The sequence below is a fragment of the Metschnikowia bicuspidata genome, assembly GCF_001664035.1.
Source record: "Metschnikowia bicuspidata var. bicuspidata NRRL YB-4993 chromosome Unknown METBIscaffold_2, whole genome shotgun sequence".
In the NCBI taxonomy this organism is placed as follows: domain Eukaryota; kingdom Fungi; phylum Ascomycota; class Pichiomycetes; order Serinales; family Metschnikowiaceae; genus Metschnikowia; species Metschnikowia bicuspidata.
The window spans coordinates 231727-246469 of NW_017387732.1; the positions used below are offsets into that span (position 1 = coordinate 231727).

Here is a 14743-nt window from a genome sequence, read left to right on the forward strand (position 1 = left end):
TGTAAATAAATTAACAGATCCATACGTATTACGAAATATGAAATATAAATAAGGTATAGGTAGTAGAATAAGACCCCTCGGAGGTCATGAATCAAAATCATGATATTGAGGTAATTATTAGATTAAATTAATAACATATATAATATAATACTGGGTTATTGTTAGGAAAAGCAGCACGCTGTGCCCGGTGCTATCTCGATGCAGGCACTAAACGGATTGTCTGTGCTTTAGCAACTGTTCGGAAGTGGCATCCAATTCCCCTGTTCCACCACTAGATCTTTTCTACATGCCAATGAAAAAGAAACATGAACATTATTTTCGTAAGATTCGATCACATTAGCTAAGCAGACGCAATCAAACAAGGTACAAACCTATGTGAAATCAATCCCGAAATGCTCTTCTGTGTACGTCCGTTTCCACCCCTTCTAGGAGATCAAACGGGTCCAAAAGAGCAGATCACAAAGGAGCGCATCTACAATAACACGGCCAGCAGGACGTCGGCCGGAATACATAACCAGTCGCATCAAAAAGCCTACAAAGCATGCAAAGAAATTCGTATATTCGTCAGCGATACAGCCACAACGTCCGGAGAACGCTTACTTGAAGACCTTACCGTCAGCAATCTCAACCTTCTCACCGTTGACCTCAACAGGCTCGTCCCAAGCAAGCATGTTGTCGACGAACTTTCTGACGTTCTCGTCGGAGCCGTCAAGCTTAGTGTAAGCGTAAGACTCCCAGTCTGGAGCAACATCGAAGGCTGGGGCAAAGTCCTGGCCTCTCACCAAGAAGAAACCAGTGATACCGTTGTTGTTGTTCTCTCCGTAGACAACCATGCAACCAAACATGTACTTGGTAGAGGCAGACAATCTGTTGAAGAAACCGCCAACCAAGTTGTTGGACATGAAGGTCAAGGTCAACTCGTCGTTGTACTTGTAGTCAACCTTGTACAAAGACCACTCCGATGGGTCGTACATGTTCTTCCAGAACCATGGAATGGCAGTCTCTCTGGTCTCCTCGTTGGAGTAAATTCTCTTCCACTCGTCAAGAGCTTGCTTGGGCTTGCCCAACAACTCCAATGGGTGCTTGGGCTTAGGAGCCTCGGTTGGGGCAGCCTCAGCTGGGGCAGCCTCCTTCTTTGGGGCCTCCTTCTTGGCAGCTGGGGCAGCAGCCTTCTTCTCCTTCTTTGGTGGGACGTACTCGATTGGCTTGGCGCACATCTCGACCTCTGGGAGGGCGGCCTTGAACAAAGCCTGCGAGCTCACGGTCTTGAACCATCTGGTGATGGATGGGTTTTGCTTTCTCCACTCGGAACCGAACAAGAACTTGAAGGCAACCACGTAGAGGAAGGCAGCGAAGTAGTCGGCAAAGGTCAATCTCTCACCAACAAGGAAGGTGTACTTGGACAATCTGTCCTCGAAGATACCGGTGACCTTGTCCAAGAGAGCTCTGCTCTCGTCGACTTGCTTCTTGTTGTATGGCATCAAACCCTTCAATGGCTTGAAGACATTGGCGGCGGCAGGCAAGAACTCAGAGTTGGTCATGGACAACCACTTGAAGATCTCGGCGTACTCGGTGTTGTTCTTGCCCCACAACTTGTGGTCCTCAACAAGAGAGAGCACTGGAATGTTAGTATTCGGTTTAGAATCTGGAGTCACGTGACTCAGCGCGTACGGATTCTTTCAGAGTAGAAAATCTCGACATAATGTGTTAAGACAGGGATAACTGTAATAATAAAAGATTTCTCATCATTGAAACGACGCGAGGCATATCAAAGAAAAACATACAGTAAACAGAGATGGCAATGACCTCGTTCAACTTCACACCCTTAGGGCCAATGAAGCCTGGCACCTTGGCCAAAGGGAAGGACTTCTTGAAAGCGGCAGAAGACTCTGGCTCGACAATCTCGACATCCAAGTTAAAGTGCTTGATCAAAGCAGTAGGAATGGCTCCCCTGATTTTAGAGTCGGCGAAAAGAGTTCCTTGGGACATTTTTATAAAGATGAGGAGTTGGGAGAAGCTTGAAAATATTTTGCGCTTCTCTTGAGTTCTTTGCTGGGTCACGTGCTGCGCGAGGGGCGGGTAATCTTTGCACCATGGACTTCGCGCAGCAGTGTAGAGGTTTCTGGGGCCCTTGATAGACATCAGAAAAACTTTGAAGAGTAATAAACCAAATTTTGATAAACACTCACATATTCAGCTATCGTTTCGTTTATCTGGCTGCTTTATTATCGGTGTTGGTGATCTATAAAATAAATACGTACGCGGTAATAAAAAACGAATTTTGCCCATTGTACGTTTGAAAGCTTCCAAGGCAGTAGATGTAAGAACCAAGGGAAGAAGCCTGAGCCAATAATACAATTCACTATAAAAGAAAGCATATTGTCATTTTCTGGTGAATACTTAGAGGTGGATGGAGATCCATACAACAGAGCAGTATAAGAGATGAGACTTGACAATAGGGAGCAAATGACAATAAAACACAACTCAACAATAAGGGGCAGCTGAATAATTTTGAAGCGCTCTTCACATGTCAGTCTGGGGAAATATCCGGTATCTACAAGCGCTAGACCATTCTCCAACTCGCTTCGGGTTTTGAAAAATATGAATGTTCGAATGCGTGTCAACATTGAAGCCATGATGTCGTTCAATGGCTTGAACAAATTCTTCTCGGGTGCAAATCACTATTCAAATAGGATAGAGAAACCGTACCATTCACACAAATGAGCCTCATACATACATGATCAATAGAATGTTAGTTTTCAAATGTTGGTGGCATCATGAAACTGACCGCGATGAGACAGACGAAGCTCGTGTACCCAAGGAACAAATCTTTAGTAGGCTTCCCTCCAGAAAGTGGTTCAGCAAGATCCGATGTTCCTCCACTCCTCAAAATTCTCAACGCTATGGTTTGCTCTACTTTCGAGGCTAAAGAGAAGCGCTGTTTAATGTATCATATATCCCGACCGGAGAATCGGAAACTTAGTTCTTATTTTGATCTTTTTGGCAAAAAGACATTCCTGTGGATTTATCATACGACAACATAGCCTTCTTGGATGATAAACCACCCCGGATAAAAGATGTTTGGATGCCAATGCATATCTTTTTCATCTGCCCTGACTCGCTTCAATCCTCGAGAATACGAAGCTAGAAATTCAGAAAAGGAGTGTCTAAGTCATTAGTGAGCGAAACTGAGCTTCTTCAAAACCCATTGGATGAGGCTCTCACTTTTTGAAATGTCACAAACAATTGATTCATCTCGGAAGTTTTCGCTGATTAGCCCCATAGTCCCAATGCAGGCCACTTTTACCATCTGAATTTAGCTATCCTTCATGTTCGACCAATGTAGTACGAAATTCACATTCGAGTCCATAACAAATGCGATTTAAAAATAAAAACTTGTAAAATAAGCAACCCCTATTTCAGAAAAGATTTTGCCACGTATCGCTTAAATCGATGCGGCATACCGAATCTTGCAAGCGACATCGGCAACGCATTGTCCAAAACGGTCCAAAACTATTTTCTGCCGCCATCCCGGATCCACACACAAGGAACCAAAACAGCAATTGTCTGTGTTCACAAGACTATGAAGAGAAGTTTAGGCCTTGGCAATTTTGGTAAAGAGCTTCAATTGTTCAAATTTAGAGCAACCTTCATACTAACGACATTGTTGTCTGCCAAAAAACTTTATTTTCCTGGTGGCGACCTGCATCGAAAATATCGGCGCAGGCGGATGTAAATGTGTGAAATACTGCATGAATTTCCTACATCACGATACCCACGTTTTGACGTACACTGATGTCCTCTTAATTTGCAGGCTACCAATTCATTCTATCCACCGGCTGATAACATTTTTAATAAGAGAAATTGATTCTTGCTTTCAAAATACCACCGTCTCTGCTCTTTATTCGCCAACGCATGCATGCTCACGGGACTAAAACGTTTTACCAAAACCTTTTAAGGAGGCCCTCGTTGACGCGCCTGGTTACGAAAACTACATGCATGAAAAGTCAAAAACCGTTGTCTCTACTTCGCGCGCATCCTTGAAACCCAACATTCTCGGAACCCTGATGCCGGATTGCATGTGGAGATCGTTTCTTATGTTGTAACTACTACCATGACATTCTTCTAAATTCTTATTATCATACAAGCATCAAGACCCCAGCCTAACGAGGCGTGTTTCTCTAATTTCTTGCCACAGGAGCACCAAAATTTGGTACTAAGTCTGCTTGAGGACGTTTGTATCTCAAAGAGTGGCTTAGAAAAAGGGACAGATCTGGACTCGCATACATGAATGTTCAGCAAATGCCCTGTGCACATTTCTTATAAGCATTTACACAGTCGAGAACAGGCTGTTATTGTACAGTAATGGAATAATAACAATAGCCTATCAGAGCAATAAATTAACAATTGGAAAGCCCACGGCCATCAGCCGAAATGCTCAGCTTCTCTTCCCAATTGGGTATTCCGAGCTGTATCACAGAATCGTGCGAATGTTGCGTCCGGGGTCGCGTCCGCGTATGAAGGCGCATTGTGATTGTATTACCTGATCTGGACAGAACAAAACCTCCAGGCGCGTTCTTCATCCTAGTTGCCATAGAGCCACACACAATATTCACCTGGCAATCGACCAGTCGAAGTTCAGGATCCATTTAATTTTTGTGTCTCTGGACATGGCAGACTCCTGTATTTTCTTGAATAGTTCCAGGAGCAAAGTGAAAGAAGATTCGCGCACATCTGAAGCTCCCGATATGCTTTGGTGATGTAGTTTTAAAATCCGCAATGCCAAGCATCTTGGGTTTGGTATTAGTGCAGTCGTGTCCTCAGACAATAACACCTCAGATTGTACATCTGTCTCTAAGTCCGATGGGTTGCTCATTCGCTGCTCGGCTAAAGTCTGATAATCACAAAGCACCAATTCCCAGAATTGAGCTCTTAGTTTTTTGGAATCTGACATCGACTTTCCCTGTACGAGATCGAGCCCATGGTAGTCATTGCATAGTAAAGATACCTCTGACTCATTCAACGTGAAAAATTCGGAAATCTCATGGCTGTCCTCGATGACAAAGGAGAAATTCGAGTCAAAGGAAGCAAGTTCCTCCGCCGATAGGTGGCGACCAGTTTGAATACCTAATTTGCGGAACGTCATTTTCAAAAAAAACCTGAGGACCACAATGGCCTGAAAAGATGCAACTGTGAATGTTGTGCTCCCTAATCTCTTAAGTATAGAGACAGGTACTCGGTTGTAGCGGGCTGTGGCCCTATGTATGAGTTTTCCCTGGTTGGCCAAAATCATTATAATTTGCGGGTCGGCTATGAAATCGGGTTGCATGGCTTTAACCAACACCGACTGTACGATGAGAACAGTAGAAATAATGACTTTCTCGAACGCTGGAAATGTTGAGAAAGTAACATCCTTCTTTTCGAATTCTCGCCACCGCTGAACCTGCAATTGGGTCATTTTTATCATGTTCTTTGTGCTAGTTCTCTCATCGCTCAACAATAGACAACTGAACAAGAACTTGTCATCCGGATCCTGTCTCACACTAGTAATTTTTGAGGCTTGGTATAGTCGAACACAGTAACTGGGGACACACGATTCCCAAATGCGTAGTTCGTTGAATAGATCAAGAAGCCAGAAGTACTTCTGTCGATGAATGAGATTGATAAACCCATCGGCATCTTCCGGTAGCATTTGGAGTTCCGGGGCGGTTGCCGCAGCAAACAGGGGCTTCCTACGTGATGACTTCTCAGGCCCCTCAGACATCTTTTGGTTGAAGTCTGCCTGCATCACCCCACCTAGCTGTTTGTCGTGGAGTTCAGGGTTCATCAAAATGCGCTTGATGTCGACGTTTTCTTGGATCCTGTTACGTATCATTTGCGAGGAATTGAGGTCAGTGGTCTCGCCGGAAAATAGCCATGTATCGAAAAATTGAGACAAATCCTCCTGCTGAAGAATTAGATCCGCATTTCCTGGGCCGTTTGTCAAAAGATCGAGATTTGGAGGGTGAGAAGTGCTGCTCTGCAAGTCGCTTCGGAGAACTTGCTCTGCCTCCGCCAAATCCTTGGCCATGTGTAAATTTCTATACTGCTTGTAACCACTGTACCCGTTTTTGTATAGCTTTGCAATTGCGATGGACTGATCCAAGATCCTATAGTATCCAGGGACAAGCATCTCATTCCAGAATCCCGAGGACTTGGGATTGTATATCACATACTGACTGAAATTTAGCCGGATGCCACGATAACACTTGCGCTTTGAATTGATGCAGTTTTGACATACCGGGAGTTGCTCGTCACATTTCATGTGACGATCACGACATGTGAAGCATCCCGATCGTGTCCGGGACTTCTTCGCCTTCAGTGCCGGTCTTGCTGATCGTTTCCTCATCCGAAAAACGCGGTAGAGAAGATCTCAGCTGTGGGTTTTGGAACAGCACCTGGGATCTTGATACAATGTGAAGAGATATGGGTGAAGGACTCACAAACAAAAGCCACCTCTAAGCGTGGGAATGGGTTCGAGTCAGGGCTCAATTGGATGAGGACCGGTGGGTTGTAGATGCAGATCAAGAATAGACCGTAGTATATACGAAGGCTTTTACCACCTAGACATATAGCAGATCAAGACCTCCAGGGTTGGATGACTGCCGCGCTGCGTTGAGAGTGCGAGACAGGTTGCTCAAGCGATGAGAAAGAATAGACGAAAATTTTAAGTGAGCACGAAGCGCGCAATTAAGGGCGTGCTCTAACTCAAGCAAATATTTTTTTTTCTTAATCAACCCCAGGGAGTCACTTCAATGGTTGATGTAGCCCTTTGGGAGCGTGTCATGAATCAGGGAATATTTTGGCTGCGGCCTAAACGGAGCTGAGAGAACATTTTCCTTGAGAAATGCGCATCAAAAGGTGCGATCGAAGTTCAGTGCTTATATGCACGTCGCTGCATGCGGATGATCTGATCTGAAATTCATTCCACTCCTGTGCAAAATTAAAAAAGCCACCAGACGCATGAAGTAAATTTTTTTGTACACAACTCGCATCACGCACCAGCCTGTTGTTTGCGCGGCATCCTCTAACCAACACATTGCAAATATCATTTTACAAGTTTGCTCTAATGAGTGAGCCAAGAATATAGCAGCCGCTTGAGGTGCTTTTCATACTAACAGACATATAGAAATAGTGCACCATGTTTGAAAAAAAGGTCATTACTTTTATAGCCCTCCTTTATCTTCGAATTCTCTCGGGTCTATGGGGTAGGCCGTACTGTGCAGATGAAAATGGGGAAACAAAAACGGTTAAAATTTGCGAAGCTTTTCCCGCCTTGGAAAATAACAGAGATCTGGACATGAGATGCATGACCACAGAGCTCAAGTTTTTCACTCTCGTCTGAGTGTACACATTCTGCCAGAGAAATTGTTGTGAGCGAAAGACTTGATTTCTCGGCTACCAAAAAAAAAGAAAAACGGCCTCGTAAGTGCATCAAGAGGTTTTCTCTACGCTCGGAGCAAAACATTCCATTTTGCTACAAAATCCCCTTTCGATTGTATCGTAGCATTTTATTCAAATAATTTGAGATTTGGTATATCAGTCCCGTGTGTCCTCATCGTTCGAGTAATTCTTATGAGTCGCCCAAATCAGAACAACCGTGAAAAACAAAAAAATGTACATGGCTCCAAGTCCCAATTGATCCACCAAAAGTGGAAACAATGAAACAACAAGAACGTTAGTAGCCCACCCACAAATGACGGCGCAGTTTAAGATTCTCTCGTCAGCCTGTGAAATCTCCATGCTTATCACGGCAGTACATGGTCCCCAGGACATGGCAAACACGAACAAGATAAAACAAGAAGCTACAAGCATAGGGATTCCTAGTTTACTTGTTCCCGATCTCAAAGAAATTGTCCCCATGGAAGCAAACGCAAAAAGAAGTAGCGACAAAGTGATCAGGCCATAGAATAATGGTTTCCTCGAACCCCTCAGGCACACTAAAAAGCAAAATAGTATTATTCCCGCTAGATTGCATAGACTGAGAAGAAGTCCTGAAAATTTCACGGAGTTATTCACAACAATGAGTTGATCAAACATTGTTTTTCCAAAATAGAAAAAAAAATTAGCACCGGTCATCTGTTGAAGAAACAGAAGGATACAACATACTGACAAGCGTCTGAAATTCATTTTCCTGTCTTCCATATATGCCTTTTCTTCCATGTGTTGTGTTTTCAAATTTTGCAATGCACCGAGCCAGATGTCTTCTTTTTCGGAGTCTTGCAATATTTTGTCCAATGATTTCCGAAAACGTTGAGGGTCAGAAAGTACCCAAGGCTCAAGAGGTGATTCAGGTAGGATCGCCAGACAAGCCCACGCAATTATTGGCATTGCCACCGAAGCAATTAGAAAGACAAGCTCCGAGTATTTTCCAGTGTAGATGAAGAAGCAGTTTCCAAGAAATACAAAAACTCCAACGACAATCTGAAAAAGGGCAAGGAAAAAAATACTCATCTCGGAGAATGTGCACAAATGACTGATGAAGACCGGGCCAATTACACACAGAGCTCCGGCACTAATCCCCTGCACGAACCTTCCAGTTGAAAAAAGATATATATTGCTTGACCCTTCTCCGAGGCAGCAAAAGGTAAGACATGCTCCGAAAAAGAATATAAGAAGGCAAAGCCTGAGCATCAATAAGTGACCCAATTTGCGAGATGCCTTCGTCATAAAAAGTAGAATGCATGCGCAGATACAGCCTATATTGAAGGTTGAAATCAACACACCCAACACCGGTGCAGAAACACCTAGCCTGGCTCGAAAGGAAGGGAGATCCATGAGGTTGCCCGTGGTTCCTAAATCCCAGCCGAGGGGGAATGCACAAAATGAAATGATGAGAATGTGGGGGAGAAGAGGCTTGGACTTCAATGCTGCTGGCGATAGATCTTCGTCTATGGACGGCATATGAGCCGCCAAATGTTTGTGTGGAGACTCCATAGTCAAGTTGTGCTGATGGATATTAAAATTACAAGGCTTTGTAATACTTGGCGGAAATAATTAGCCTGGATCACTGCGCGGGCCGAATTTAAAGATGGTACACAAAATCAAAATGCACTATAATTGAGATTACAGGGTCTGAACATCAGGACTTGCAGACCTGGATGATAGTGAAGCCTCATGGACTATAATGATGCTTATCCAAGAACGGGCTGGTTTCATTTTATCCATAAAACAAATCGAAGACAATGCGACGCGCAGGCTACGTAACGGCTCGCCCATCCCGGCGAGCATATGTTGACCCAAAAAGGGCCCTCCCGTTGCCTGTTTTAAAGCTTGGGAACAAACTGGTGAAAAGCTGTAGTAGATTGGGATATCTTGAAACGAAAGTAACATAGATCTCGTTTTTCTATTGCGGCATTTTGGCGTAAGCTGTCAAGTTGCTGCTGCAAAGAAAATATGTACAGTTCGCGCAACTCAATGCACCCCGCATGTGGCCATCTCTATTTCTGACTAACACTAGAGACATATTGGCATTTGTTCCAGATTGCCGACTTGCTTCAGAGCACCGCAGTTTATCTAGTTGAAATTTCTGGAAATAGAGGCAGCTCTACTTATCTCCGAAAGGGTGGATTGTAACTGGAGAGTGACATACTTACTCGGCTCGCCAAGCCTCATCGGGAACTTTATATATGTCGCCCAAAGTTTAAACTAGGTTCACGCCGTCAGAGTGCACATGTATGTCGGTTGACTGAAGTGCGCTGATTTTTATCTGGACGAACTTCTTTTGCCTACTTTCAAATTGCTTTTTTGCAGGAGGATACCTCGAGCGCCGGAATTTGCAATGGGGTTCACGGAGCTGGTGGCACCCGAGTAGTGTACCGGAATATGGGGAGTCTGAGAAATCCGCCTACGAGCCTTTGGGGGAGGTCAGCCGGTACCAATATTGTTTGGATTTGAATGGTGATAACTTCTATGTTCAACTCCAGAAATGTACGAAGTGCCAGGTGATAAAAGCGGAAAATGGAAAGCGCCACATCACAGAAAGTATCAGGTAATAAAAGCAGAAGATAGAAAGTGCCCCACTACACAGAGGGCCGGGTGTTGAAAAGTGCCAGAATTATCATGCGTGTCCCACTGGACTGAACTTCTGGTGAGGCAATGCAGTTTGAACTTTTCCGGACAGCCCCAAAAAATACCTAATCCTAAAGCGAGACCAGCAGCCAGGCGTATAATTACCCAAATGCGATGCGCACGATGCCCCGATATGGTTCACCAAATTCTGAGACCAGTCACCCAGACGGCAAGTCGTGTGCGGCACAACTCTGCCCCCGCGCTCGCTCCACTAGCCTGAACCAAATTACTAATCTGAAGCAACACCGTCAGGAAATAACACCCCGAGCGGCCTCGTCAAAACGCACAATCACAACGGCAACAATAGCTGCCCCCGCTTTCCCCTTGTGTCGCTTGCTGCCGTTCCGCTGCTCCTTGCTGTTTTTGCCTGCGCCCTCCCCCGTTTCCCTGACGGCTGCACCCTAGTTTTGCGTCACAACCGCCAGCCGCGCACGTGACCAGGGATATCCGCGCTCCCTGTCGCCAGCCCCTCTCACGGTATCGTTTTTTTTTATTCGTCTTCCCATTAACCGTGTGCGAAAGGCTACACCAGCTAGCTCCCCTCCCACGTTTTTGGCTCTGCGACCCCAAAAAAAAACACCCCGCCACCCCCTGAATCCTTTCTGGTTTTCTGCCGCCCACCATGCCTGAAGACGCAACCCTTGTTAAACAGGATCGAGCCGGGCCGGCGGCGCAAACACCAAGCTCGCCGCAGGCTACAGAAATCCCGCCGGCCGTCCAGGCGATCTCAAACTTGCGGTGCCCCTCGCCCCCGCCGATTCTCACTAATTCGCGGAGCACGTCTTGCTCGACGCCGCGGCTCCTGTTGGTGTCTCCAGGGGCGCCTGAAAGCTTCTCTGACTCACACTTGTCGGCCGCAGAGATCACCCATGGATCACCCGCCGTGTTTTCCGAACGGGCCACCGGCTCGCCTGCGCTCGTGGTTCCCGGTGTGGGGTCCAGCCTGGGTGCCGATGTTACAACGGCCAACATCAGGGATTCTGCTCTCGACGTCAAGCTCGACTACACGCAGAACCCGCCCAGCCAGAGCATCCACCACAAGTCTCCGTCTGTCCACGCCCATTTCTTTGTTGACGAAACGCAAAAACCACTGAAATCCGGCAACAGGTCACGCAGCGGATCTGCGTCCGCCTCTGGCTCTGAATATCTGGCTGGTCCGATGAAAAGAGATGAGAGACTCCAGCTGCCATCTGCTGAGCAAAACACCAACATCGATCCTCGCTTGCCCCAGGACGATAACAAGCTCCACATCTTGTTCGGAGTCTGTGGGGCTATTTCCACCATGAAAATCAAACTCATCATCAACAAGCTATATGAGATCTACTCCCTGGATAAGATTGCGATCCAGCTTATATTGACTAAAGCGTCAGAGAACTTCATCTCGAGCGAAACCTTGCAACACTTGGAATCCAACAAGAAGGTGCGTATTTGGAGAGACAGTGATGAGTGGACAACGTGGAGCAGTAGGTCCGATCCTGTTTTGCACATTGAGTTGCGTCGCTGGGCGGACATGCTTGTCGTGTGTCCTCTAACTGCCAACACTCTTTCAAAGATTTCTTTGGGTCTTTGCGATAATCTCTTGACGAGCGTAATCCGTGCCTGGAACTCTGCCTACCCCATTCTCCTTGCGCCTGCCATGGTGAGCAACGCTTATAATGCAGCTACGACGAAGCGTCAGTTGAGACTCATATCTGAAGAAATGCCATGGATGGAGGTTTTGAAGCCCGTTGAGAAGGTTGTTGGCTCGTATGGTGATATCGGCATGGGAGGCATGATGGATTGGAATGAAATCGTGAATAAGATTGTCATGAAGAACGGAGGATATCCGGAAGAAGATGAAGAGGAAGATTGCAAATCGAATGATAACGATCATGCCATCATCGATGATAACAACAATGACGACGATGATGACGACGATGATGACGATGATGATGACGATGATGACGATGACGATGACGATGACGATGACGATGACGATGACGATGATGACGACGACGATGATGACGACATGCTGACAGGGAATGGCGGGGAGAATGGTACTATCAAGAAAGTTGAAGGCACGCAACAATCGAGCGAACGCGTCAAGTCAGAACAAGAAAGTGGCAGTGTTTCTAGCAGGATGTCATCATTGAGAATAGAATAGTCAGAGTATATCGTGGAGGGAATGACACAGCATTAGCACAAGCAAAGAGCTCGGGCCGAAGCAATTACGGGGGTAAGTGAGAACCAAAAGTGTTTATTCTATGCGAGATATACAAAAAACTTAGTAGATTCTGAAAGATGGACCCATGGTGGACTTGATGACCAAAGAGCCGACGTTCTGCCAGTTCTTCTTCAACAAAGAGACCAAGAAGTTGGAAGCCATCATGATTTGGTTGGCAATAACCTCCTCCTCCATCTCCACGTGGCCAACGGCAACAGCCAAACACAAGACCTTCTTCAACTGGAACTTGATGGTGGACTTGACATCCTGCACCTTGGCGTACAAGTCGTCGTTGTGCGACACTGGAGTTGGGAACTTACCAGCCTTGGACAACTGAGGACCCAACAATCTTGGGACCTGCTTGATCAAAACCTCGGAAGCGATGAAAGCGTTGTACTTCTTGGCCAACTTCTTGATCAACTTCTTGTTCTTGTTCAACTTCTTCAAGTCGTCAACAGACATGGCGTCGACACCAACAGACTTGGCTCTGTCACAGTCGAAAGCATCACCGAAAATACAGAGGGTCATGTTTGGTCTTGGGACTTGAGGCAACTTCAAGGTACCAGAGAAACGCTTGTCTCTTTGAGGGTCGTAGTTCTTCAAGCCAACTTGCAACTCGACGGTCTCCAAGAAGTTTCTCTTCTTGGTCTCGTTGGAGTGCTCCAACAATTTCTTGACGTTCTCACGAACGTGAGAGGTGGTGATCTTAGACATTGTTTAAATGTTCGTCTCCCAAAGAAATTTGGTAAATTATTGATTCGACGAGGATGAAGAAAAAAGTAGACTAAGATTTTTTTTTCGGCTTTTTGAGAGCGTGCGATGCGCGCTGATGGGGGCTGGAGCCCTAGACGAGGCGCGCGTGTGTGGTTTTCACGTGACCATACGGGCAGTTTTCTGGGTGCTATTCTGGGTGCTATTCTGGGTGCTATTCTAAGAGGGGATTTCTGAATGTGAGTTTTTCTAATAGTCCTCACAGGAGTTATCCTGCAACAGTTTTGTTTTGCGAGTTCTAGCGAAGCACTTTTGCGGTTGATGGCCAGACTTGCCATGGCGCGGCTGGGGACCAATTTGCACCCATTCAACTTAAGTATTGAGATTCTGTCTCAGCCCCAACTGTTTCTGCTTCGACTGTTTAAAATTTTAAGATCTGAGCCAAGATTACTTAAAGAGATTCACAAGTAATTGCTTGATATTGGTCTGGCCCGCAGTGCTATTCAGGAAGTAATTTTAGAAAACCAGTGCCTTGTCAAATGACATGGACAATTGGCATGGAAAGATGTAATAGAGAACAAGGCAGAAAATGGAACTGCTGTTTCAGATATTATTTTTCGAGGCAAAGCATGTGCTTTGTTGGTTTCTTCACGCCTGGATCAAAAAGAAGACGGGGCCTTAGTCTTTCAACGTGAAGAGTGCATTATTCAACATGATAAGAGACAAACCCAGACCTCACGACATACACACTAAATTTCTTTTCTAATAAAATAAAGTCGGAATGCTGTATTCTTCTGGTGCTTTGAGGAAATTTCTGAAGAATGTCAATCGCGATCTTAACCTCGGTGCTATGTGTTGACTCTTCTTGAAATTCTCACTGTTTTAAGAAGCTCCATCCCGACAATCACGAAATTGCGAGGAACGCAGTTCTTCTCGCTCACATATTTACCAAACACAAAAGAAAGTTTTCTGCTTTCCGATTTAGCTATTTGTTCTTGTCTTAGATTGTATTCAGGACTGCGCCAGGTTCTGAACAACAGGTGAGCACATGTATATGTGTTAAGGGTCACTAGGTACGTTCTGGGGACTTCTCTTTCATGATCTCGTGCTTGTATTTATCAACCTAGTATGATGATGAGAGCGTCCGAGAAATGTGTTGACTTGCAAAGCGCCTGATCAATCGCCTACTTTCTTTTCACTCAAGTGAACTTGTGCACTTTGATTTACAAGTATTTTTAGACTTGATGAGATCCCTGTCCCTCACTTTGGTTGCCAATATGTTTGGACGTGGGTGTTTGTGAGGAACAGCGGAATCTGATCGCTGTGGTCTCGGTTCTCGTATCCATAGTAGTTGTGTGCAGCGATGCAACCAGCCTTCATGATTCATACCACAACAAGCAAGTAATTTCACATCAATTGAATAGCCCTGGTTCAATGCTGTCATAAGTAAGCTGATAAATGCTCGAACAGTTTATTTGCTGGCTGTTGTTTTTTTAATCCAACTCTTTGTACTTTTTTGAAAGTGCCGCGTAATATTCACTTGAACAAAAAATTGCAATGGACTAAAACATTTGAAAAATCGTCGAAGCGGCGCCATAAAAAAGTCCCGTTCTTAAACCACAACTGGTTTGTCCAAGACCTTAACTAGAGAAATCTGATTACCCATTTATATTAGTTTCCTACTAATCCTGAATATATGTCTGGCTATTTCTCATTACT

At 45.3% G+C, this 14743-nt stretch overlaps 4 protein-coding genes across 4 annotated transcripts; 1 reads left to right on the forward strand and 3 right to left on the reverse strand.

Annotated features, from left to right (window-relative positions):
* Positions 1-154: 154 nt before the first annotated feature.
* CAM1 (translation elongation factor EF1B gamma) lies at positions 155-2000 on the reverse strand. Its single transcript, XM_018855729.1, has 2 exons — positions 1785-2000; positions 155-1618 (listed from the first exon to the last, which is right to left on the reverse strand). Exons 1-2 carry the CDS (start codon positions 1987-1989, stop codon positions 597-599), a joined length of 1227 nt encoding a protein of 408 aa, XP_018712360.1. The 5' UTR covers positions 1990-2000; the 3' UTR covers positions 155-596.
* A 2612-nt stretch (positions 2001-4612) lies between these two features.
* On the reverse strand, positions 4613-6388 carry AHR1 (Zn(II)2Cys6 transcription factor AHR1; the record flags this gene model as incomplete). The annotated part of the gene is made up of 1 exon (XM_018857263.1): positions 4613-6388. One exon carries the CDS (start codon positions 6386-6388, stop codon positions 4613-4615), a length of 1776 nt encoding a protein of 591 aa, XP_018712361.1.
* A 4401-nt stretch (positions 6389-10789) lies between these two features.
* On the forward strand, positions 10790-12091 carry METBIDRAFT_23869 (phosphopantothenoylcysteine decarboxylase complex subunit; the record flags this gene model as incomplete). The annotated part of the gene is made up of 1 exon (XM_018855270.1): positions 10790-12091. A coding segment is annotated over one exon (1302 nt), but the record flags the coding sequence as incomplete, so codon positions are not given.
* Positions 12092-12373: 282 nt separating this feature from the next.
* On the reverse strand, positions 12374-13027 carry RPL10A (60S ribosomal protein uL1; the record flags this gene model as incomplete). Its single annotated transcript, XM_018857223.1, has 1 exon — positions 12374-13027. One exon carries the CDS (start codon positions 13025-13027, stop codon positions 12374-12376), a length of 654 nt encoding a protein of 217 aa, XP_018712363.1.
* Positions 13028-14743: the final 1716 nt, after the last annotated feature.